Raw genomic sequence first — 20,858 nt, 5'->3', positions numbered from 1 at the left:
ATGGTAAGAAGAGCACACAAGGAAATTAGATATCATGGGAGGATATGAGATTCAGACTCAAGGGTTAATCTAACACCATCTTTGAAAGAAGTTGGAGTGATCTCAAGTGTCTGGATCAGTTTAGTTATGTCCATAGATATATCTGCGGGTGACACCACGCCTCGATCAACCTAAGACAACAGCTTTTACTGACTGATCTGCAAATAATCAACAACTGAGTGAGCCTTACAAACATACCGATGATGCAGACACATGTTTAATCAAAGACATGTCGTATCCTCTGACTTCTGCAACCACTTGAGCCATTTGAACACGAGATAGCCTCTCGGGTCCACCAGCATTCAAAACCAGCTGCATCTGTTTTTCATCTAAAAGCAAGCAACAACATTTTGTTATTATGATTCTAAAGTTTCTCTACTATGATGCAGATAGACATAGAGACTCAGGAGAAAGAATCTACCTGAGACGACCCATCTGTCTATTAATTTCAAAGTGATATTCACGAGATCCTTAACGTAAATGGGGCAACGAAACTCATCATGGAAGAACTCTACCGTGTCTCCCTTCTTCAAGGAGCTATCAATCCACTAAAGCATAAAGAAGACCAGTTTCATGGCAAACTCAATGATCTTCTCAAGTGTATATGATTATATTTGCGAAATTGTGTTAAGAGGCACCTGAATTGGGAGAGTCTTGGGGAGAGGTGATACAGTCTGAGGACCAACGATGATACTACTTCTCAGTATTGCAAAGTTCTGACACTTATCCTTGATGAGAAGCTCTGCTGCAACTTTTGATTTCCCATAAACATTGACTGCAACAGTCTCATCTTCTTCCTTGTAGAAAGACTTGACACCTTCATATACTGAAATTGAGACAGTCCAAAAGCCTAAGTCATGATTGACTAATGGGATGATTAAAATAGTGGCTAATGCAAATGGCAACTAACCTTGATCAGTAGAGAGATGAATCAACAAGGTTTTGTTTCTCTCAAAAGTTGATAACCAATTTACAAGAGAAGTAGGCACGTTGATGGACATGGCGGAATCTGGATCTTGCTCGCAAGCTCGTGGAACAGACAGAGCAGCACAATTCACGACCACATCAGGCTGTAATCAATGGAGAACAGAGAGTCTAAAACACAGATTCATGTCCATTGACCAGGTAACGAAGAAGTCGAAGCAATAGAAAGCATAATCGAGCTAGGGATTACGGAATCGGCGACAGACCTGACCAAAGTCCTGGGATATGGAATTGAACCCTAAACCGGATTTGAGATCGACAGAAAACGCGGGGAAATGAGGGAATGCGTCGAGTAAACGGCGGGGAAGTGGAGAAGAGTGGTGAGTGAACGCGACGTCGTATAGATCACCGCCATTGTTGCCGGCGAAAGCTTGAAGCAGATGCTGACCCAAGAATCCCGTACCTCCGACAATTACCACTTTTGTTTTGTCCATAGTTTCCTTCCCCAACAATTCTCCAGTGTTTGTCTAATCTTAAATCTTACTCTTTTTCTTTCACCAAATCCCTTGGTTTAATCCAAAGGTTTAAGAACAACAATGGTAAAGCAGATTCAAAGGAAAGTGTAGAAGAAAGATATGAAGATATCATTATTGCCAAGAAAAAGAGAGTCCGTTTTTTTATCTTTCATCAGACATAATCGTAACAAGTTGGAAAATGTCAAAAAGAAAGGACAAGTACAGGTTGTGACCTAGAACTAAACCCTGTTCTTGTTCTTAAGCCCTCTTTTGGCATTGTCTTTTTTAAAACATATCACATTTTGAAGATAAAGAATGTTGATCACAAATGAAAAAAAAAAAAAAGGGAAGATTTTTGTCTTTCGGCTTTCTATGAAACCTGAGAATTATATAGTCTATTTCTCGTGAACGAGAGGGCTGTAAATTGGGAACCACATGTTGCGTGTGATGTAATTCACTGTGTCCTCCTGTTGGCATCAAAAAAGATGCAATTAGCTTCCATTTTCCAACTACCCTTAAACATGTTTTGATACAAATAAATCTCAGTTACTTGATACCTTAGACATGTGGCCGAGATCTTTGGGACCAACATCACCATGTCCTTCTGCAATGTCATCAGTAACCGCAGCTCGTAGAACAGCTGCCCCGACTTCAGCTGTTATGTGTCGGATGCTGCATTTTTGTTCAGAAACCAATTGCTTCACATAACAGTTTTAAGATACTTACAAAAAAAATATCAACAGATAAGAATGAGAGGGAATTAAAGGAAATACTTGTTGATTGAAGGGTAAAGTATGCCTTTTTGGACTTCTTCGTCGGTCATGTACGAAGCAAGGCTGTGTATGTTTGGATATATTAATCGTCAGCATTGTTATAATGGTCAATTTTTATTAGTTGAAAACAGAAGAGAACCAAACGCAAGCATTACCATTCAGAAGCTGCTTGCAGCATTCCATCAGTTACGATACGTGCACCAGAGAGAAGAGTCCCTAGCCCGATCCTGAAAAGGATAATGGCCACATTAATCCTGTAACAATCTATGGATTGAAATGCAACAAAGTGAAACAGTTTTCAAGAAAGAAAACGAACCCCGGGAATAGGTACATGTTGTTAGCCTGATTCACATGTCCTACTTTACCATTATCTGCAAGTGGGACAAGAAAATGTGATTACTTTTAGATTGTAGCAAATTAGATACAAAAACCATTGATGAATCCCACCATAACATACCAAGTTCAACGTTCTCAAATGGGCTTCCACTTGCAAAGACTATGTTTCCTCCGGCGTGCTTGAAAGCATCAACAGCAGTGCACTCAGCTGTCAGAAAAAAAAAAGTTCAGGGCAGATTTTTCAAAGATAGTGTTACATTACTTTGCAAAGCTAAAAACACAAACCATTCAAGGTGGGATTCGACATAGCAAAAATGGCAGGCTTGCATGAGTCAGATTCTCGCATCGCCTTGAGAACCTTTGATGATTGAAACCAGTAAACCATATAAGTAAAACTGTTAAAATTCATATATCATGGAAGTATTTGTTGTCTAAGAAAGTCACATACTTCTTCATTGAAGATACCACCAACTCCAGATAAACCAAGAAGAACATGTGGCCTCACTTTCTTCACCTGAAGACATTTTGAATTTACACAGAAATATTATAATATGATTATGTCTAACTTCAGATGTAGTAGAGAAAGAGCACTAAGTCAAACTTTAGTATTGGGTAAGGCAAGAATGCAATAAGACTTAGGCTTACCACTTCAACGATACTTGCTCCCTCACGTATCTCAGCTGGATTTTTGGCAAAAAGCACAGCTCCTGGGTCAAGTTTTGTCCTTTCCGTGGTGACAAGACCCTGAAGACCAAATCAGTCGTTTTCATTAAATATTCAAAGGAGCACGATCTTATGTGGCAAACAAATGAGATAACAATATGTTGACCAATGCAAAAAGAAAGGCTATTGGATAGCTTTTTAAACGTTTTCTGACTTTTTCTAGGTAAGCTCTTAAACCAACATCCAAAAGCAAGCTCTAAAAATTACAATAATATGACAGCTTCAAAGTCAACTGACCCATGGAACTACGCAAGCTTAATTATCTAATATCAAGCAAGACAAACCGATTCAGATGAAGTCAAGTAGGGGAAACAGAAACTTACATCTTTATCTATTAGGTAAAAGTTTTTTGTTGCATCAATCTCGCTGATACCTGCCATTCTTGCAACTGCCTGTACTGCCATCTTAGTTACACCAAGCCCTGCACTGAAAGTAATAAAAGAAAAATACAATGCGAAGATGAGAAGAAAGTTAATGCAAAAATATAAATACAGTAGTAAACAATTTGAAATGAATCTCCAAGTACCTTCCAGCTCCCACCACAACAATCTTTTGGTTCACAAAGTCGGATAAAGGCCGACCTTGGGCTCTTACAGTTCCCAATAGTCCAGCCAGTGCAACACCAGCAGTTCCCTGAGAAGTCATACACAAACCTTATCATTAAAAAAAAAAGATGTACACAGGAAGTAGATATAATGTAAAGCAACTGGATTGCAATCATGAGAGCATACCTGGACATCATCATTGAACATGCAAAATTTCTTCCGATATCTTTCCAATGTTTCGAAAGCCCATTTCGCTTGGAAATCTTCGAACTAGTATGATAGAATGAATCATTTAGTCATCCTTCCAACCAAAAGATAAATCTAAAGAAGATACTAAGAGATATATACCTGTACGACGGCCTTTGGCCAACGTGTAAATGCAGCTTCCATAAATTCATCAATAATCTCAAGGTACTCCTCTCCTTCCAACCTAGGTTGTCTGACTCCTAAATCTGTAAAATGGGAAAGACACACGAATGAGATATTAAGGGAAACACATCTACACCACATCAACCAATTAAGTTCACAGCTTACAGAGATCATTCTGTAGGAGCTTTTCATTATTTGTGCCCACATCCAACATAATTGGCAAAACCTGCAGAAGAACAAGCATTAAATTTTGAATAAGGAGATGAAACTTTTGTTATGTACAAAAAAAAAAAAAAACACACGATCATGTTGAGATCCACATACTCGCTGTGGATTGATTCCTGCTGCAGCCACATACATGTCGAGCTTTCCGATAGGAATCCCAATTCCCTGGACTCCAAGGTCTCCTAAGCCCAAAATACGGCTACCATCAGTGATGACAATCATATCTACCTGCTGAGCTGGCCAGTTATAAATCATAGACATCATCTCTCCTTTGTCTTTGGCACTGAAGTACATTCCTCGTGGTCTTCTATACAAACCCGAATAGTTCTGACAAACCAATCCAACCGTGGGAGTGTATATAATGGGGGCAAAATCTTTGATGTTATCGATAAGGACCTGCAGAGAAGAAGAGTTATGAATCAGAAGGGATGTGCCATGTGATAAATAAATAAAAAGACAGTAAGAGCCAAACACTCACTCGGTAGTACAAAGTCTCATTACGGTCATGCAATCTATTCAACATCCTCCATTTAGCTAATGACACAACGTTTTCGGGCTGTCCTGCTGTATTCCTCTCTAGCGAACGAAAAGACTCAACTGCCAAAATATGTTTGATACCAAAGTCTCAGAAACCCAAAAAGAACATCTCAGAAAGATAACAATATATGGAAATGGATCCAAAGGTGTCATCATAACTTACTGAAACGATCATATTGCTGTTCACAGGTCATAACACGAGGAGGAAGCAAGCCTCGTATCCCCAATCTGTCTCTCTCAGTCAAAGGAAAACCTGTGTCCTGCAAAAGTAGACAAAAAGCAACCAAAGAGACCATCAGCATTATGACTTGTAATCAAACGGAATCCCTGAAATCAGAAGATCGAAAAGATAAAACACACAACCTTATTGAACCATGGATCGTGAAGAATATCAGCACCACGCTTGTGGACGATGCAAGGACCAGGAATCGCTGTGGAGAAGCACCGCCGAGATCCGTGGGTTCTTGCCGCAGCAGCAGCCTTAGAGAACCCAGCAATGTTCTTCCACATCATAGGTCTCGAAAATCACTCAAGATCCGACCCAAACACTACACAATTGCAATTCAAATGATTTTGACAAGTTCAAACAAAGAAATTGAGAAGAAAAAAACAGAGAGAACAATAATGATGGGGAAATCTCTGGAGTCGAAGCTTTTTAGCTTTGATCGCTTCTTCTTACGTTTCCAGTGTGAATTGGATTTGTGTTCCTCTCCTCCAGTAGAAGAAGCTGTCTGAGGAAGAGGGAAGATGTCTCTGAGAGCAGCTGCCCGAAGAATAGTATGAGCTCCTCTCATTCTCAATGGGTCAGACAATAATAAATAAGGCATCTCTCAGTTTCCATTTCTCATTTCACAATTTTCTATTTTCCTTTTCGAAATTAATTCTTTTTTTTCAAGAGTCAATAATACAAGGAAACAAATTGAAGTTGCCCGAAGGAAAACGGGTAAAGAGGGTATAAAGGTAAATGTGAATATGAAGATTGCCACGTGGACGGTTCTGAATCATTTTCCAAGCATGTTGGTGATGAGATTAGAGGAAGGACATGGGCAGCTCACCTTTAGATCATTGACACGTGTATCCGTGTTTTGGTGTTTCCGCTTTTACCCATGCGTGTGCCTCTGGTAAAAAATATTACGTCTTCCTAAAATAAAAAAAAAGTCCCAAGTAGAGATATTAAAGAAAAGGAAAGGTAATATAAACTTGAGATTCGAGTATTTTAAGTGAAAACCATCCTTTTACAAAAATTATTCGCTGCGGCGACTTGACACCGTCAGCTTTTAACTCTTAACCACTGCTTTTTTGTTCTTTTTTTCTACCTTCACTAGATGTTAACCCGCGGTACACCGCGGGTCTATATTTTTATTAAATAAAAAAATTGAATATTTTTTTTAAGATGATCTATAAATATATGCTACTGTATAGTACACATTGTGACAATATTTTATAACTAATAATTAGAAATTTTAAATTTTATTTATTTTATTAATATTGTTTGTCTTGTTTTGTTTAGTATTTAAGATTGTATAATTGTATTTAGATTGTTAATTCTAAGATTTTACCCGTAGTATATCATCTCATATTAATATCGACCAAAACCCGTCTCATCATATAACTCTGTCCCGTGAAATTAAACGTCATTTTGTCATTTTATTATAAAGTTCAAATATTTATAATACTTGAAACTTCATAAAAGTTTTAATATCAACCCAAACTTCATAATTATATTTTGATTGTTATATTTAGGATTTCACCCGTAGTATACCGTCTCGTATTAATATTTTTTATAAATATTTATAATATTTAAACTTCTTATAAATTCGTATAAAGTTCAAATATTAATAATAGTTGAAACTTCATAAAAGTTTTAATATCGACCCAAACTTCATAATTGTATTTTGATTGTTATATTTAGGATTTCACCCGTAGTATACTGTCCTGTATTAATATCTTTTATAAATATTTATAATATTTAAACTTTCTATAAATTCTTATAAAATTCAAATATTTATAATATTTGAAACTTCATAAAAGTTTTAATATTATACATATTTAAAACGTTTAATAAAGTTAAACTTTTTCTAAGTAAATTCATAAAATTATTATATAAATGTGATCAAATTACATATATATTTTGTTTTTAAAACATTCCTATTGTTGATCCTTGCTTATATATTTTGTTTTTAAAACATTCCTATTGTTGATCCTTGCTTAAGTAGTAAAAATGAGATCAAATCAAAAGAGGATTGCTATAAACTTCTACTTTCCTGCAAGAAAAAATAAACAAATTAAATTAAGAATTATATGGGTGAAATTAAATAAACAAATCAAATTAAATATTGTTACGATCTATTTTAAGTAATCTATATTTATGTCAATGAATAAAAATAAATTATTTGCTAAACTGAGTAGAAATTGATTTTCAAATTATTATTCTTTCCAAAATCTTAACTAAAGATTTGAGCATTAAACGTTTTTAAAATGTATTTATAGTAAGTGATTAATTTTTCCTAAAATTTTTATAACAGTTGTATAAAATTCAGTTAGTTGTTTAGGCAAATAATTAATGAATTAAGATCAACGTGATTATTGCTAATTGATCTGTTAAAAAGAAATGTTAGTGTTTTATGTAAAGTTAATATGAAAAGATTTAAAATGATTTTTGTGATTTTGTTTTGTTTTTAGTTTGGATTTTAATCCAACCACTCTTTCTTTGAATTGTTTAAAAGATTGTATAGTAGAATTTAAAGGAACAATAGATGAGATAAGATATGTGATATTAATTGGTTTAGATTGTGAATATATTCGAAATCAATTAGAGAATAAAGTTATTAAGTTACGATTAATGTGGCAATTAGTTTAGGTAATAATAACAAACTGAATTCTGCGAATGGTAAATGCTAAGTATCCGGAGATGATTAATATGGAAATAGTATAAGAATATGTAGATGAATTAAAGACAACATGACTTCATTTATCAGTTTGAAATTAAGACAACATCCCTAAAATTGCTTATCCAAGATCCGAATAGACTAAAACCGGGTCAAACCCGGATCCAAAAGAATTAAAGCAAAAATGTACTATAAAAATGTATATGTAGATTCATGTCTAGATAAATGTGATTTCGAATCTGTAAATACATCACAGCAAATTTAATTCTAAAAACATTTTAAGGGCCGACAGAAAAAGGAAAAGAAATAAAAAGAATACATGTACTATTTAGTTATTTTGACATTAAAGAAAAACTTTCAAGATGTGTTAGAATATCATAATCAAATAATGACAATAATCTTAATTGTCTTTTGTCAGCCAATAATCTTGATTTAAAAATTCATATACAATAGCAAAGAAATTATGTAGTCTTAACATAAATATTATTTTGCATTTTGGTCTATTATTTTACAAAGAGAAAGATCTTTAATATTATTTCATGGTTACTTCATACTAGTATTTTAAGAAATGCATTTTCGAGTAAAAAAATAGAGAGAAAGCAAAGAGAAAGATGATCATTCATTGAACATCAAATGCTTTATTCTGGCCATTGTAGGCATAATCTAGATATATTCTGCATTTTGGTCTATCAACAATTCAATCACGTATTTGTAAATGCAGATTCTTAAAGCACTAATTTGAAAGTAGGTCAAAGTAAAATCATATATAGTGATGCTTCAAAACACAGATGGATTCTGCATTAGATAAAACCCACCCCTAGGTTATTCACCCACAGATTTACAAACACTGATCAATTGGATTATTGGAATATGGAATAACTTGAAAACTCTTGATTTGGAAAGATTCCATGTGTTCTACATGGCAAGGCAAAAACATATTATTATGTTCACAGTACTATGAAATTCAAAGACAGAGCTAGAAGGGTTTTTTTTTTTATGCTCACATTGTCTGCAAATAAGAGACCAGTTAAAGGGTTCTCTCCAAACCAAGCAAAAAACTTTAATGCTCTTTTTCATAATCGTCCTTGGTTCCAAAGTTCTTGCACCAGATCTGTGAAGGAATTGGGCGTACTGGCATGTGTGGCCTTTGCTGAAAACCAAAAGGGCTTTTCTCAAATTGTGATCATCAAACAAGAAAGTGGGAACTATATAGTAGCATGGACATACACAAAATATAAAAATTCAAGTGCACATTTTTGTCACAAGGGACTCAAGCAATGCAAGTCTTCAGTCATTTGCATCCAAACCATTCTTTAGAACGTATTTGGTGAACGGAAGTTGCTGGGTTTCAAAAGATTAGACTTCAGTGTCGAACTACATATTCAACTGAATTCTTCTCAAAGATGTAGCCAGAAGAACAAAGAACCAGGCAAACTAGAAAAATAATCAATAAAATCTCCCATAGCTATTACACAAACATACAACACAAAGTAACATGGTGATGGGAAACAGGGCTTGGAGAGCTCAAAGGGTGCAAATCTAAATCAGGTCAGAGACAAACATCACAGATAAGTTCCCATTTTGCGAAATAATATACAATCTACACAGTCACTGATCCACTAATGCCCAATGAACTAATGGCAATGACTAAGAATTCCATATGGAACTGGGTACGAGAAGTTTGTTAGTTTCATAGAAACACATTTGCAGGATGTACGTAGCAACTAATATCTACTGTAAAACATTTTCATAGCTAGACACCGGTTCCCTGAATCATGCTAGACCTTGGATTATGGAATGGGAAAAATCAAATCTATGTTCGACAAAACCAATAAAACTATTGACAAACACAGACCAAGAACAAAGAAGATGTGAGGGAAGAAAATGCGTAGATTCCAGTATCAAATTCCAAGCCATTCCCTTCTACTCATATGCTATTCATACTAAGTGATACTCTTAATTTTCTTTTCCAATCCAAATTTTCTAGCATTTTAGAAGGACCAAAGTAATGAAGAATACCTCGAGCTTAGCAGATAGCTTGGCGATGGGGATGCACACAAGGAAAACACCGAACATAGCAATGGCGGTGTTCCGACGCCAATGTTTGGGCCTACAGTAAGGCCCACCAGACATACTCCAAACTTTGGCTCTGAAATCGCCACCTTCTGCTCCATGCCCATGCTCACCTCCTCCCATTTTTCCTAGATCGGATCGATTAGGTCCACCAAACACTGATTCCTTTCCTAATTCGACAATGAAGATAGCCAGATCGATATCAGTGACATAGAATCAAAATGATGTCAACCCTAGCCTCGCTAACATTTAAATTATTACAAATTCAACAAATTGAGGATTCAAATAGAATGATTCCGGCGGAGCGGTGATCAGAAATCGGCTTACCTTAGTGAAATCAGAAGGATCGCAGAGAAAGAAGAAGATGAGACTTCTTCTACTTGTTCTTAAGAGTTAAGAGGGTGAGCGAAACGAGTTATGGCATTTCTTTGTAATTTATCTGAACTCTCAGGGTCTTTATTGTCTCGAACAGTGATCTTTATTTGGGCCTGTTAAGCCCTCTCGTAAGCCCATTTAAAGTATATGTTGTCCCAAAACGACACGATGTTTGCGTCTTTAATTCAACAACGGTAGACGGGTTTTTGCCTGAAAACGATGGCTTGCGACGGAGCAGATCAAAGTCGCCGCTTTTTCGTGGCGGTTCACGTCGGTGCCGGATATCATGCAGCAGCTAATGAGAAAGCTCTGAGATCCGTCATGAGACGCGCTTGCCTAGCTGCGTCGACCATTCTTCGCCAGGTCGGTCCTTATTTCAGTTTCAGTTTCTTCTCATAGCCCAAATCTAGAATCTCTAAATCGCAAGGCCTGAACCTTTTGCTTTATCTGTTGAATTTAGGATTCTGGTGAGTGCATAGATGCTGTTTCAGCCGCCATTCAAGTCCTGGAGGTACTTGTTGGGTCTTTGTCACTGGTTAAAGAAGAAATAACTCTGTAGATTTTGCCTGCAATGGGTGCTTGTTCTATCGATTCCTATAACGATGAATCTTTGTTGAATTAGGACGACCCGAGCACAAATGCTGGGAGAGGCTCTAATCTGACAGAAGATGGTCATGTGGAATGTGATGCTAGTCTTATGGATGGCGATTCAGGGATGTTTGGTGGTGTTGGAGCAGTTCCAGGTACTCATAAACCTCTCATCTCGAATTTCTACTTTTACTTGTGTATCAAATTACACTACTTGTGGAATGGCTGAAGATTTTGGACGATGAACTGTAGATCAGGTGTAAGAAATGCTATCAAAGTTGCTGCTTTGTTGGTGAAAGAGCAGATTAGTGGCTCAACACTGTTAGGCCGTATACCTCCTATGTAACGAATCACTCTTCTATGTTCTGATATCAACCCAACTTTGAATTTGTTTTATCGCTAGCGTTGGGTTGAACTTTCTGATCTGCCTCCCCAGGTTGTTGGTTGGTGAAGGAGCTCGACGATGGGGTAAATCCAAAGGTGTTCTTTTGCCTGAGACTGTCACAGAAGCTGATCAGGTTTGTGATTTCCACATTCTCTTTGCTTTACTGTCAATTACCTGGTTGTTTTATTCCTTGAGAATGATTTTTGTGTCCTACGTATGTTTTTGAACAGTGGCTGACTACACAGAGAGCAAGAAACCAGTGGAGAAAATTCAAGACCATGCTTTCTGAGGTAGAGGCAAAGAGTACCCTCTCTGCTGAAGAACATCCCAGAGGAACCGAGAATAATGACACATGTGAGGAAAAACCATCACCCTGTGTAGCAGTAGATGAGGATAAGATCATGGACACTGTTGGCGTAATTTGTGTTGACAGTCAAGGACACACTGTGTGTGGGTCCTCAAGTGGCGGTATTGCAATGAAGGTAGTATCAAGGACTTCTTAGTTGTTCTTTGAACTGAAAGAAAATCTAATTCTCTGTTTCTGATCCTGTATTTCAGATTAGCGGCCGTGTGGGTTTAGCGGCAACGTATGGTTCTGGTTGCTGGGCATCCTCTAAAGGACCATTTGGAGCTCCATTTCGAGTTGGCTGTTGTGTGTCTGGAGCTGGAGAGTATCTTATGAGAGGATTTGCAGCGAGAGAGTGTTGTACTTCATTGTCACTGTATATCTCCCTTATCCTTCTTAGTGGTTATGCTTTTCTCAGTGTGGGTTGTACTTCTGTAACAAAGCTAAGAAGGGATTCCTTATGCTGTTAGCTCACAGGCTGGTCCAGCATCTGCTGCCATGAAGGTTTTACGTTCTGTAATGCATCAAGAGAGTTCGAAAAGTGGAACCGCTGACAAAACTGCAGGAATTCTAGTAGTTCAGGCAGATGCTTCTGTGGCTGTAAGTCCGAGTTCTCAGTTTCTTGCTTTCTTTTGGTTTAGAATCTTACTTACTCTGATCGTTTTGATTTTACTCTAAAGGTCCCTGGAGTTAAGCCGGAGCTGAATGCTGTTGAGATAGCTGCTGGTTACTCGTCACTGTCTTTTGGCGTGGGATACTATGGGAACTCTATAGAGAAGCCAAAGGTATGGCCTTCCTCTTAGATACAGAAAGACAAACTGGTCATCGTTAATGGTGGAGCTTGAGAACTAAGTTTAGGAGCATTGGGTCTCTTGTGTTTTTCTTGGACAGATTTCGATTCTCAGGACGAGGAGACAGATGAGTGAGGCTGGGGTAGACCATTTTGAAGCCCGGATTGATCTCCGTTCAACCTGTTGCTGATTAATTTGATATTTTGTGGCGAAAAGTTTCAGAATCTGTAACATGGGACACACACCAACCCTTGCAATATGTATAAACACCCACCATCTTATTGTAAATCAAGAAACTCATGATCTCATTTTGCCTTTTGCTATGTTAAATCTGGGAACTCACTATCTGGATAAGTTAAATATACTCTGAAATCAAATACAGTAAGAAGAACAGACAGATAAGAAATAAATAAATGTTAAAAAGATATATTATTTATGACTTAATTAAAAAAAAGGTTTCTGTAAACACCAGAGCAAAAATTATTGGAGATTTTTGAAGTCACTGGAAGTTGTGAAATCTCTTGGCTGATGTAAAAGTGTTGGATAGAAGCATGGCTATGGTCATTGGTCCAACACCACCAGGAACAGGTGTGATGGCTGATGCAACTTTGCTAGCCTCTTCATAGCAAACGTCTCCAACCCATCGATAGCCATGGGCAGCACTTGGATCCTGCAATTCATATTATTTTCACATACTGTATATGATTTGATCATTCGTTATATTACCATATTTTAAAATCATCCACTCACCTCAACACGTTTAATCCCAACATCGATGACAACTGCACCAGGTTTTATCCAGCTTCCTCTGACCATGTTTGGTTGTCCAACAGCTGCGATTATAATATCAGCTTGTCTTGTGATTTCTTCAGGGTTTATTGTTCTTGAATGGATAATGGTAACAGTCGCATCCTCCCTCTACAAATACAAAACACATCAATAAAGACCAAACATGTAACTAACAATCGAATGTCCCAACCAGAAAAAAATGGCATCTTTAAGAAGTATCAGTTCATCATTACCTGCAGTAAAAGAGCAGCTGGCATACCAACAATATTACTCCTTCCGAGAACAACCGCTCTTTTTCCTATGATATCAATTTTGTATCTATGCAACAACTCGATGCATCCTTTTGGAGTACACGGAAGGAATAAGGGTTCTCTTCCACGCATGGCAAGGCCTCCAATATTTAGCGGGTGAAACCCGTCAACATCTTTCTCTATACTAACCGCATTCAATATGCTCTGTTCATCCATATGCTGCAACAACATCCCAAAACACTATTGTAATCCACTGTTTATCTAAGTTATGAATATTAATATGAAGATAGACTTTGTTTACCGATGGCAGAGGCAACTGAACAAGGATTCCATGGACAGAAGGATCGTCGTTGAAGCCTGATACAGATTTCAACACCTCTTCTTCAGATGAATCTTCAGCTAGATGAACTTCAAATGATTTAATTCCGACGGAGTCACAAGCTTTCTTCTTGTTCCTCACGTAAGTTGCGGATTCCTTGTTCTTCCCAACAAGGATTACTGCTAAACCAGGAACCACACCGATTGATTCCTTCATTCTTGAAACTTCGATTTTGATATCATCTCTAATATTTTTGGCCTCAGCCTTTCCATTAATTACAATCGCGGATGGAGAAGAAGAGGAGCGAATGGAGAGAGTGCAGCGCCAGGTAGACGCAGTTGTCCGTAAGCTGAGTTGGCCGAAGCACGGGCGGGGAAGGAAAGCACCATTGAGGCTGTTCAAATGGATGAGACGCGACGTCGTGGAGGAGGAGCAATCGGTAAACATGATCGACGCCGTTTGTTTACTAGGGAAAACAGAACAGTAGTCGTGGCTTCCAAGTTAAAAGTTAGAGTTAACAAAAATAAGGTAGAATTGTTTCCAAACTAACGTCCGTGCAAAACGTAGAGATAGACTCGTAGAGAAAGATATGTACGTATTTATTTTTTATTTTTTTTTAGTCGACAAGATATGTACTTATCTAAACCCATTAGGAATTATCTCGTAGAATTAATATTACTTTTATATCATAATCATATTTCTACAACGACCGCCATTTTTTTTTTTTTACTAGCTAGGCAACCTGAATAGTATAGAGTCTGCAGTTGTGTCTGAATATTTTTTGTCCTTCCTAATGGTTGGTGTGGCTTATTCTTATGTAACAAAGCTTCTCGTTTTTTGCTATCTTTTGGTTTTGGAGCGTGGAAAGAAGTTTAAGCATATGTAACATGGGACACCGGACACACCATCCTTTCAATATGTATTCATTTTCTTTATATGTTACTTAAAATTTAAAACAAGAACAGAGGGACCAGAAGAAGCAAAGACACATGTTAGAAGACAATTTAATATCCGACTGAAATACATATATATGTTTGGTTTCATAGAAAGAAAAGCAAAACAAAACAAAAAAATGACACTTTCAAAGACCAGAGCAAGCAAACTATTAATTGCAATAGAAAAGAGTAAGATTTGTATTATTTAAGGAAAATTGTCTTAACCATTGGCTTCAAAGAGCAGAGCATATGATTTGTTAAATCTAAAGCAATATTCTTTTTAAGGGTTACATGAAGTTGTGAATTCTCTTGGCTGATGTTAAAGTGTTGGATAGAAGCATGGCTTTGGCCATTAATAACGAAGGGCCACACGCATCAGGTGTGATGGCTGATGCAACTTTGCAAACCTCCTCAAAGCAAATGTCTCCGACCATTCGAAAGCCATATGGAGCGCTTGAATCCTGCAATAGTATAAGAATGTCACATATTGGTGACTTAATTAACTATAACTTCATTACCATAATTTCAAAAAATTGTTCGCTTACCTTAACAACACTAGTCCCAACATTGATGACGACTGCACCCGGTTTTATCCAGCTTCTTCTGACCATGTTTGGTTGTCCAACAGCCGAGATTATGATATCAGCTTGTCTTGTAATTTCTTCAGGGTTCTTGGTTTTTGAATGGATAATGGTAACAGTTGCATCTTCTCTCTACAACATACAAAAATACATCAAGAAAGACCGAAAAAAGTAATTATCAATATGGCATCTTTCAAGGTAATCATCATTACCTGCAGTAACAGAGCAGTTGGCATACCAAAAGTGTTACTCCTTCCAAGAACAACTGCTCTCTTTTCTTTGATCTCAAAGTTGTACCAGTGTAACAGCTCGATGCATCCTTTTGGAATACGCGGAACGCATAACGGTTCTCTTCCGCGCATCGCAAGTAGTCCAATATAATATTGAGTGGGTGAAATCCATCAACGTCTTTCTCAACACTAACCGCATTCAATATGTTCTTCTCATCCATATGAGATGGTAGAGGCGACTGAACAAGGATTCCATGGACACAAGGATCATCGTTGAAGTTTGAGACATATTTCAACACCTCCTCTTCTGATGAATCTTCAGCTAGACGAACTAGGAATGTTTTGATTCCAACCACTAAACCAGGTACGTCATAGGCTTTGGAGCTCTTACTGTCCCCAAAAAGGATTACTGCTAAACCAGGAACCGCACTGATTGATTTCTCCATTCTTGAAGTTTCGACTCTGATCTCATCCATAATATTTACTGCCACAGCCATTTCATCAAATACCATAGCGGCATTATCTGAACAGAAAAGGAAAATCTTAAGAGATTAGGATAACTGAAAATATGTGCTTAATTTAGATCAAAAGGTTTAGTCTATACAAAAGGAGCGAATGACCACGGCGGGATGCAGTTGTCCGTAAGCTGAGTTTGTAAAGATTTAAGTTGGAAATATTGAGAAAACCATGATTGAAGATTGAGAGAAAGAGATAATGTATTGATGAGAAAAGTTTTTGTTACTTCAAAAAACATTACAATGGTGGCTATAACCTTTATATATAAAGGAGATTAGGTTAAAATGACCTAGAGGAAACCACCGGGTCTCAGCCAGGCGGGTGTCTCAGACAGGCGGGTTTATACTTGTCCCTGCCAGTTTGGATCTCTTTGCCTAGCCAGGCAGGTGTCTCAGCCCGGCGGTTTCTCAATATAAGTAACTTGTGTTAAATATCTAACTATTGATTTAGTTAGTATTAAACACCTTCTTGATTAACACTCCCCCTCAAGTTTATACTACAATATTCATTGGTATAAACTTGACACTTATGCTAGTAACCTCATTAAAAACCTAAGATCAGAAAACCACGTGGGACAAAACCGATCTTAGGGAAAAAGAGTATTACTGACATAAGTGGAGAGGTATCTCAAGGATGTGTGAGGTCTACAAGCCCAAGTTTGCCATGGATAAATTCGCAAACTTGGGTACTTGCTGCCTTGGTGAATATGTCGGCCAATTGGTCCGAGCTCTTGGTGTAACAAGGTAAGATAGTACCATCTTCGATCTTCTCCCGAGTCTTGTGGCAGTCCGTCTCTATATGCTTGGTCCTCTCGTGGAACACGGGGTTAGTAGCAATATGGATGGCTGCTTGATTGTCACAATGGAAAGTGATTGGCGTCTTTTGCTCGATCCCAAAGTCCTTTAGTAGAGCCTTTAGCCATGTTAATTCATTAGTGAGCTTCTTCATAGCCCTATACTCCGCTTCAGCACTCAAACAAGACACCACCTTCTGTTTCTTTGTCTTCCAAGTCACGAGATTCCCACCAATGAATGTGCAAAAGCCGGTTGTTGATTGTCTTGTATTGCGATCTCCATTATAATCCGCATCACAATATCCAACAATCTACGTGCTTGAGTTCTTTCCCATCCAAATTCCTTGGCCGGGGGTCCCTTTGAGATACTTTAGAATCCTATCCACCATACTCCAATGGTAGACCGTAGGCTCTTTCATGTGTTGGCTCACCTGATTCACGGCAAAAGAAATGTCAGGCCGAGTATAAGTCAAATATATCAACTTACCCACAAGTCTTCTATATTGCTCCGGGCAATGATATGGTCTATCATCCTTCTCCCTCTTTCGATTGACCTTATATCCTGGCTCTAATGGTGTTGAAACCGGTTTGGCTCCAAGCTTTCCCGTAAGCTTAAGAAGATCGAGTGTGTATTTCCTTTGTGAGAGAAATAAACCCTCCGGCGATCTACACACTTCGATACCTAAAAAGTATTTCAACACACCAAGATCTTTAATGTCAAACGTATAGTGTAAAGAAGCTTTGATAGATTTAATACCTTCCTTGTTACTCCCCGAGATGATCAAGTCATCAACATAGATCAAAACAACTACAATGCCTTGATCATTTTGGAGAGTAAACAAGGTGTGATCGGATTCTGACTTTTTGAATCCATTGGCCTTCAATGTGGAGCTCAATTTGTGATACCAAGCTCTTGGAGATTGTTTTAGACCGTAGATGGATTTGCGAAGTCTCAACACCTTTCCCGGAGCTACCGTGTCTTCTAGACCCGGAGGAGGAGTCATATAGACTTCTTCTTCTAGCTCTCCTTGTAGAAATGCGTTCTTAACGTCCATTTGCCATAACTCCCAATCCAAGTTAGTAGCCAAAGAGAGAACCACTTTCACCGTATGTTGTTTGGCTACCGGAGCAAATGTCTCACGATAGTCCTCACCATAAGTTTGTGTAAACCCTCTTGCAACCAATCTTGCCTTGTATCTCTCAATTTCTCCATTACTCTTGTACTTAATGGTAAACACCCATTTTGAACTCACATATTTCTTCCCTTTTGGTAGTTCTTCTTCATCCCATGTATGATTCCTTGTCATTGCTTGAACTTCATCATCAACCGCATTAGTCCACTCCTTTATTCTTTTAGCTTCCTCATAACTTTGTGGTACAAACTCCACATCTAGCTTACTAAGAAATGCCTTATGTTCTTCGGGAAGAAGGTCAATCGAACATGTCGCTTGAATTGGATGAGCCATGGCTTGGCAATTATAGAGGCACTTCTTCGATTTCCTCTCTCTTGTACCCCTTCTTGGATTCTCCCGAGTGTAGATTGGATCTCGTGTTACTGGTGGAGCTTGATAAGTCTCATCTCCGCTTGATGAATAATTTCACCTTCACTAGATGGATCTTTCTCTTCCACTTCTTCACTTAACCCTTCTTCTCTACCACTCTCTTGTTGATTACCCGAAGCCTCTTGTTGCACATTGTTATCACTTTCTTGAACTTCACTAGTCCTCTCATTTGGTTCTTTTGGTATAGCTTCTCTATCTTCTTGAGGAGAGCCCACATTACCCAAATGCTCAAGAATATGTCGAAGACTCTTTGCTCTATCCGAAGTCGAATTTGGTAAGTCCTTTACACCTTCCCAATTCTTCTCCCCAAAATAAGCCTTTTCTTCCATAAACTTGACATCCCTAGATACATAGTATCTATTTGTGACCGGATCAAAACACTTGTAGCCTCTTTGAGTCGTAGAGTATCCTATGAATACGCATTTAGTACTCTTGGGCTCTAGCTTGTTCCTTAAGTCACCTAGGACAAACACAAAGCAAACACTTCCAAATACCCTTAAATGATCTATGTTAGGACTTTGTTTATTTAAAACTTGGAAAGGAGATTGATCATTTAAGGATACGGGTTGGTATTCGGTTTATGAGATAGCATGCCGTCATAACCGCATCTCCCCAAAACCGTTTTGGCATGTGCTTGTGGAACAACATGGCTCTTGACACCTCCATTAGATGCCTATTCTTCCTCTCGGCAACACCATTTTGTTGAGGGTTATAAGGGCAACTCGTTTGGTGTAGAATTCCGCATTTTTCCAAGTGTGCTTTGAGCTTAGTGCTTGTGTATTTGCCTCTGTTATCTGTTTTAAGAATCTTTATCTTGGCATCAAAATGATTAGTCACATAATTTTGGAAGTTTATGAATGCATCATAAACTCTATCCTTAGATGGAAGCAAAGTTACCAAGTATACTTAGATTTCTCGTCTATGAATGTAACAAAATACTTATGATTATCTCTAGATGCACAAGGTGAGGTCCAAACATCCGAATGCACTAAGTCAAAGCACTTCTCATAGATAGTATTCGATTTAGGAAATACTACTTTACAATGTTTACCTAAAATGCATGCTTCACACTTCGCACAATCATAAGAAAATCCGGGTAAAAGCAAATTTAAAGCTCTAGAATGAGGATGGCCAAGCTTATTGTGCCACAACACAACGGAAGTTTGAACATTGTTTGCAAAAATTGAAAAAGCAACATTATTATAGATAGAGTTAAGAGAGGTGTCTTCAAGCATGTAGAGATCATCTTTAGTACCTCCTTGTCCAAACACATTACCACTCTTAATATCCTGCAATTTTACATCGTTAGGACTAAAAATGGCAAGGCAATTCAAATCTCTAGTAGTCTTCTTAACCGAGAGCAAATTTGAAGTAAATTTGGGCATATAAAACGCACTAGACTTCTTATTGAACAAGTTTATGCACCCTACTCCTTCTATTGGAACATTGTGACCATTTGCAACTTTAACACTCCCTAAGGCCGGTTTGATGTTCTCTAGCAACCTAGGATTACTTATCATATGATGAGAAGCTCCCGAATCTAACACTAATGAATTTAAATCACGAGAGTTAGAGGTAAAGAGAGAGATACCGCCGGGGTGTATCTTAGATGCAATGGATTGAAGAAGAGCTTCGAGATCCGCCTTGTTCATCACAATGGTTTCTTGAGAAGTAGAGACGACACCTCCTTTGTTTTGAGCTGAGGCTTGCATCGCCTTCTCTTGATGACCATATTGCACAATGGCCTTCTCTTCATTCTCTAATCCTCCATCACTTATGTTCGCAATGTTGGCTTTAGTCTTTTTGAACTTATCTGGCTTCAAGTGAGGGTGTAAGATCCAACATTTGTCTTTAAGATGGCCTTTCTTCTTACAATGGTCACAGATCCAAGTCGTCCTGTCATCTTGTTTCACCACCCCAACCTTATTAGCCGTTGGAAGATTCTCCCCCTTAGTACCGAATAGGCCTTGCGAGCCAAACTCTTTTTGTATCTTTGCACACACTTGTTCCAAAGTAGGCACCTTGTCGTCTCTCAAGATGTGTTGTATCACATCTTTGTAGCTCGAGTTAAGTGTCATCATTAGCCCAAAGACAAGGTCTTGCTCCCTACGATCCTTAAGAACCTTTGCTTCGGTAGTGAACGGCCTTAGCATCTCTAGCTCCGCCACTAGAGACCGATACTTCCCAAAATGAGTGTTGAAGTCGTTTTCATCTTGGATTAAACTTCCAAGAGCCTTCTTGAGTTCATACACTCGAGTCAAGTTAGACTCATTACCAAACACACTCGCAAGAGTGTCCCAAAGCTCTTTTGCCGTTTCACAATAAGAGTATCCTTTCAAGAGTGAGGTCTCGAGAGAGCAATGCAAGGCGCTAAGCACATTCAAGTCTTCTTGTGTCCAATCATCCTTGTCTAGAGTCTCATCCAACGCTTTCACCTCCTCATAATTAAA

General features: G+C 38.0%; 5 protein-coding genes and 1 pseudogene across 6 annotated transcripts; 1 reads left to right on the top strand and 5 right to left on the bottom strand.

The window, feature by feature from the left end:
• Positions 1-9: 9 nt before the first annotated feature.
• Positions 10-1,546, bottom strand: LOC9309010 (methionine adenosyltransferase 2 subunit beta). Its single transcript, XM_002872895.2, has 6 exons — positions 1,230-1,546; positions 950-1,109; positions 678-865; positions 461-587; positions 238-368; positions 10-170 (listed from the first exon to the last, which is right to left on the bottom strand). The coding sequence occupies exons 1-6, from the start codon at positions 1,455-1,457 to the stop codon at positions 33-35; spliced, it is 972 nt and encodes a 323-aa protein (XP_002872941.1). The 5' UTR covers positions 1,458-1,546; the 3' UTR covers positions 10-32.
• Positions 1,547-1,586: 40 nt separating this feature from the next.
• On the bottom strand, positions 1,587-5,783 carry LOC9309009 (NAD-dependent malic enzyme 2, mitochondrial). The gene is made up of 19 exons (XM_002872894.2): positions 5,666-5,783; positions 5,350-5,534; positions 5,150-5,246; positions 4,928-5,046; positions 4,549-4,845; positions 4,390-4,450; positions 4,204-4,307; positions 4,042-4,125; positions 3,837-3,943; positions 3,634-3,736; positions 3,233-3,331; positions 3,036-3,101; positions 2,873-2,945; positions 2,709-2,795; positions 2,568-2,622; positions 2,407-2,478; positions 2,252-2,314; positions 2,036-2,150; positions 1,587-1,945 (listed from the first exon to the last, which is right to left on the bottom strand). Exons 2-19 carry the CDS (start codon positions 5,497-5,499, stop codon positions 1,874-1,876), a joined length of 1,824 nt encoding a protein of 607 aa, XP_002872940.1. The 5' UTR covers positions 5,500-5,534; positions 5,666-5,783; the 3' UTR covers positions 1,587-1,873.
• Positions 5,784-8,743: 2,960 nt separating this feature from the next.
• Positions 8,744-10,385, bottom strand: LOC9311089. 2 transcript variants are annotated; one of them, XM_021020239.1, is made up of 3 exons: positions 10,275-10,385; positions 9,894-10,117; positions 8,744-9,024 (listed from the first exon to the last, which is right to left on the bottom strand). In XM_021020239.1, the coding sequence occupies exons 2-3, from the start codon at positions 10,068-10,070 to the stop codon at positions 8,935-8,937; spliced, it is 267 nt and encodes an 88-aa protein (XP_020875898.1). In that variant the 5' UTR covers positions 10,071-10,117; positions 10,275-10,385; the 3' UTR covers positions 8,744-8,934. The 2 variants fall into 2 exon arrangements, with proteins under 2 accessions (XP_020875898.1, XP_020875899.1); XM_021020240.1 differs by having other exon boundaries at positions 9,894-10,112; positions 10,275-10,366.
• Positions 10,386-10,501: 116 nt separating this feature from the next.
• Positions 10,502-12,762, top strand: LOC9309008 (putative threonine aspartase). Its single transcript, XM_002874975.2, has 10 exons — positions 10,502-10,685; positions 10,783-10,833; positions 10,945-11,065; positions 11,168-11,252; positions 11,347-11,428; positions 11,526-11,777; positions 11,854-12,017; positions 12,112-12,241; positions 12,322-12,426; positions 12,533-12,762. Exons 1-10 carry the CDS (start codon positions 10,542-10,544, stop codon positions 12,620-12,622), a joined length of 1,224 nt encoding a protein of 407 aa, XP_002875021.1. The 5' UTR covers positions 10,502-10,541; the 3' UTR covers positions 12,623-12,762.
• Positions 12,763-12,833: 71 nt separating this feature from the next.
• LOC9309007 (bifunctional protein FolD 4, chloroplastic) lies at positions 12,834-14,342 on the bottom strand. The gene is made up of 4 exons (XM_021020238.1): positions 13,774-14,342; positions 13,455-13,691; positions 13,183-13,350; positions 12,834-13,102 (listed from the first exon to the last, which is right to left on the bottom strand). Exons 1-4 carry the CDS (start codon positions 14,236-14,238, stop codon positions 12,932-12,934), a joined length of 1,041 nt encoding a protein of 346 aa, XP_020875897.1. The 5' UTR covers positions 14,239-14,342; the 3' UTR covers positions 12,834-12,931.
• A 571-nt stretch (positions 14,343-14,913) lies between these two features.
• LOC9309006 lies at positions 14,914-16,252 on the bottom strand (annotated as a pseudogene).
• Positions 16,253-20,858: the final 4,606 nt, after the last annotated feature.

This window comes from Arabidopsis lyrata (genome assembly GCF_000004255.2).
Source record: "Arabidopsis lyrata subsp. lyrata unplaced genomic scaffold ARALYscaffold_6, whole genome shotgun sequence".
NCBI classification, from domain to species: Eukaryota; Viridiplantae; Streptophyta; class Magnoliopsida; order Brassicales; family Brassicaceae; genus Arabidopsis; species Arabidopsis lyrata.
The sequence above is the reverse complement of the archived record's forward strand: the minus strand, read 5'-3'. Positions and strand labels throughout refer to the sequence as shown.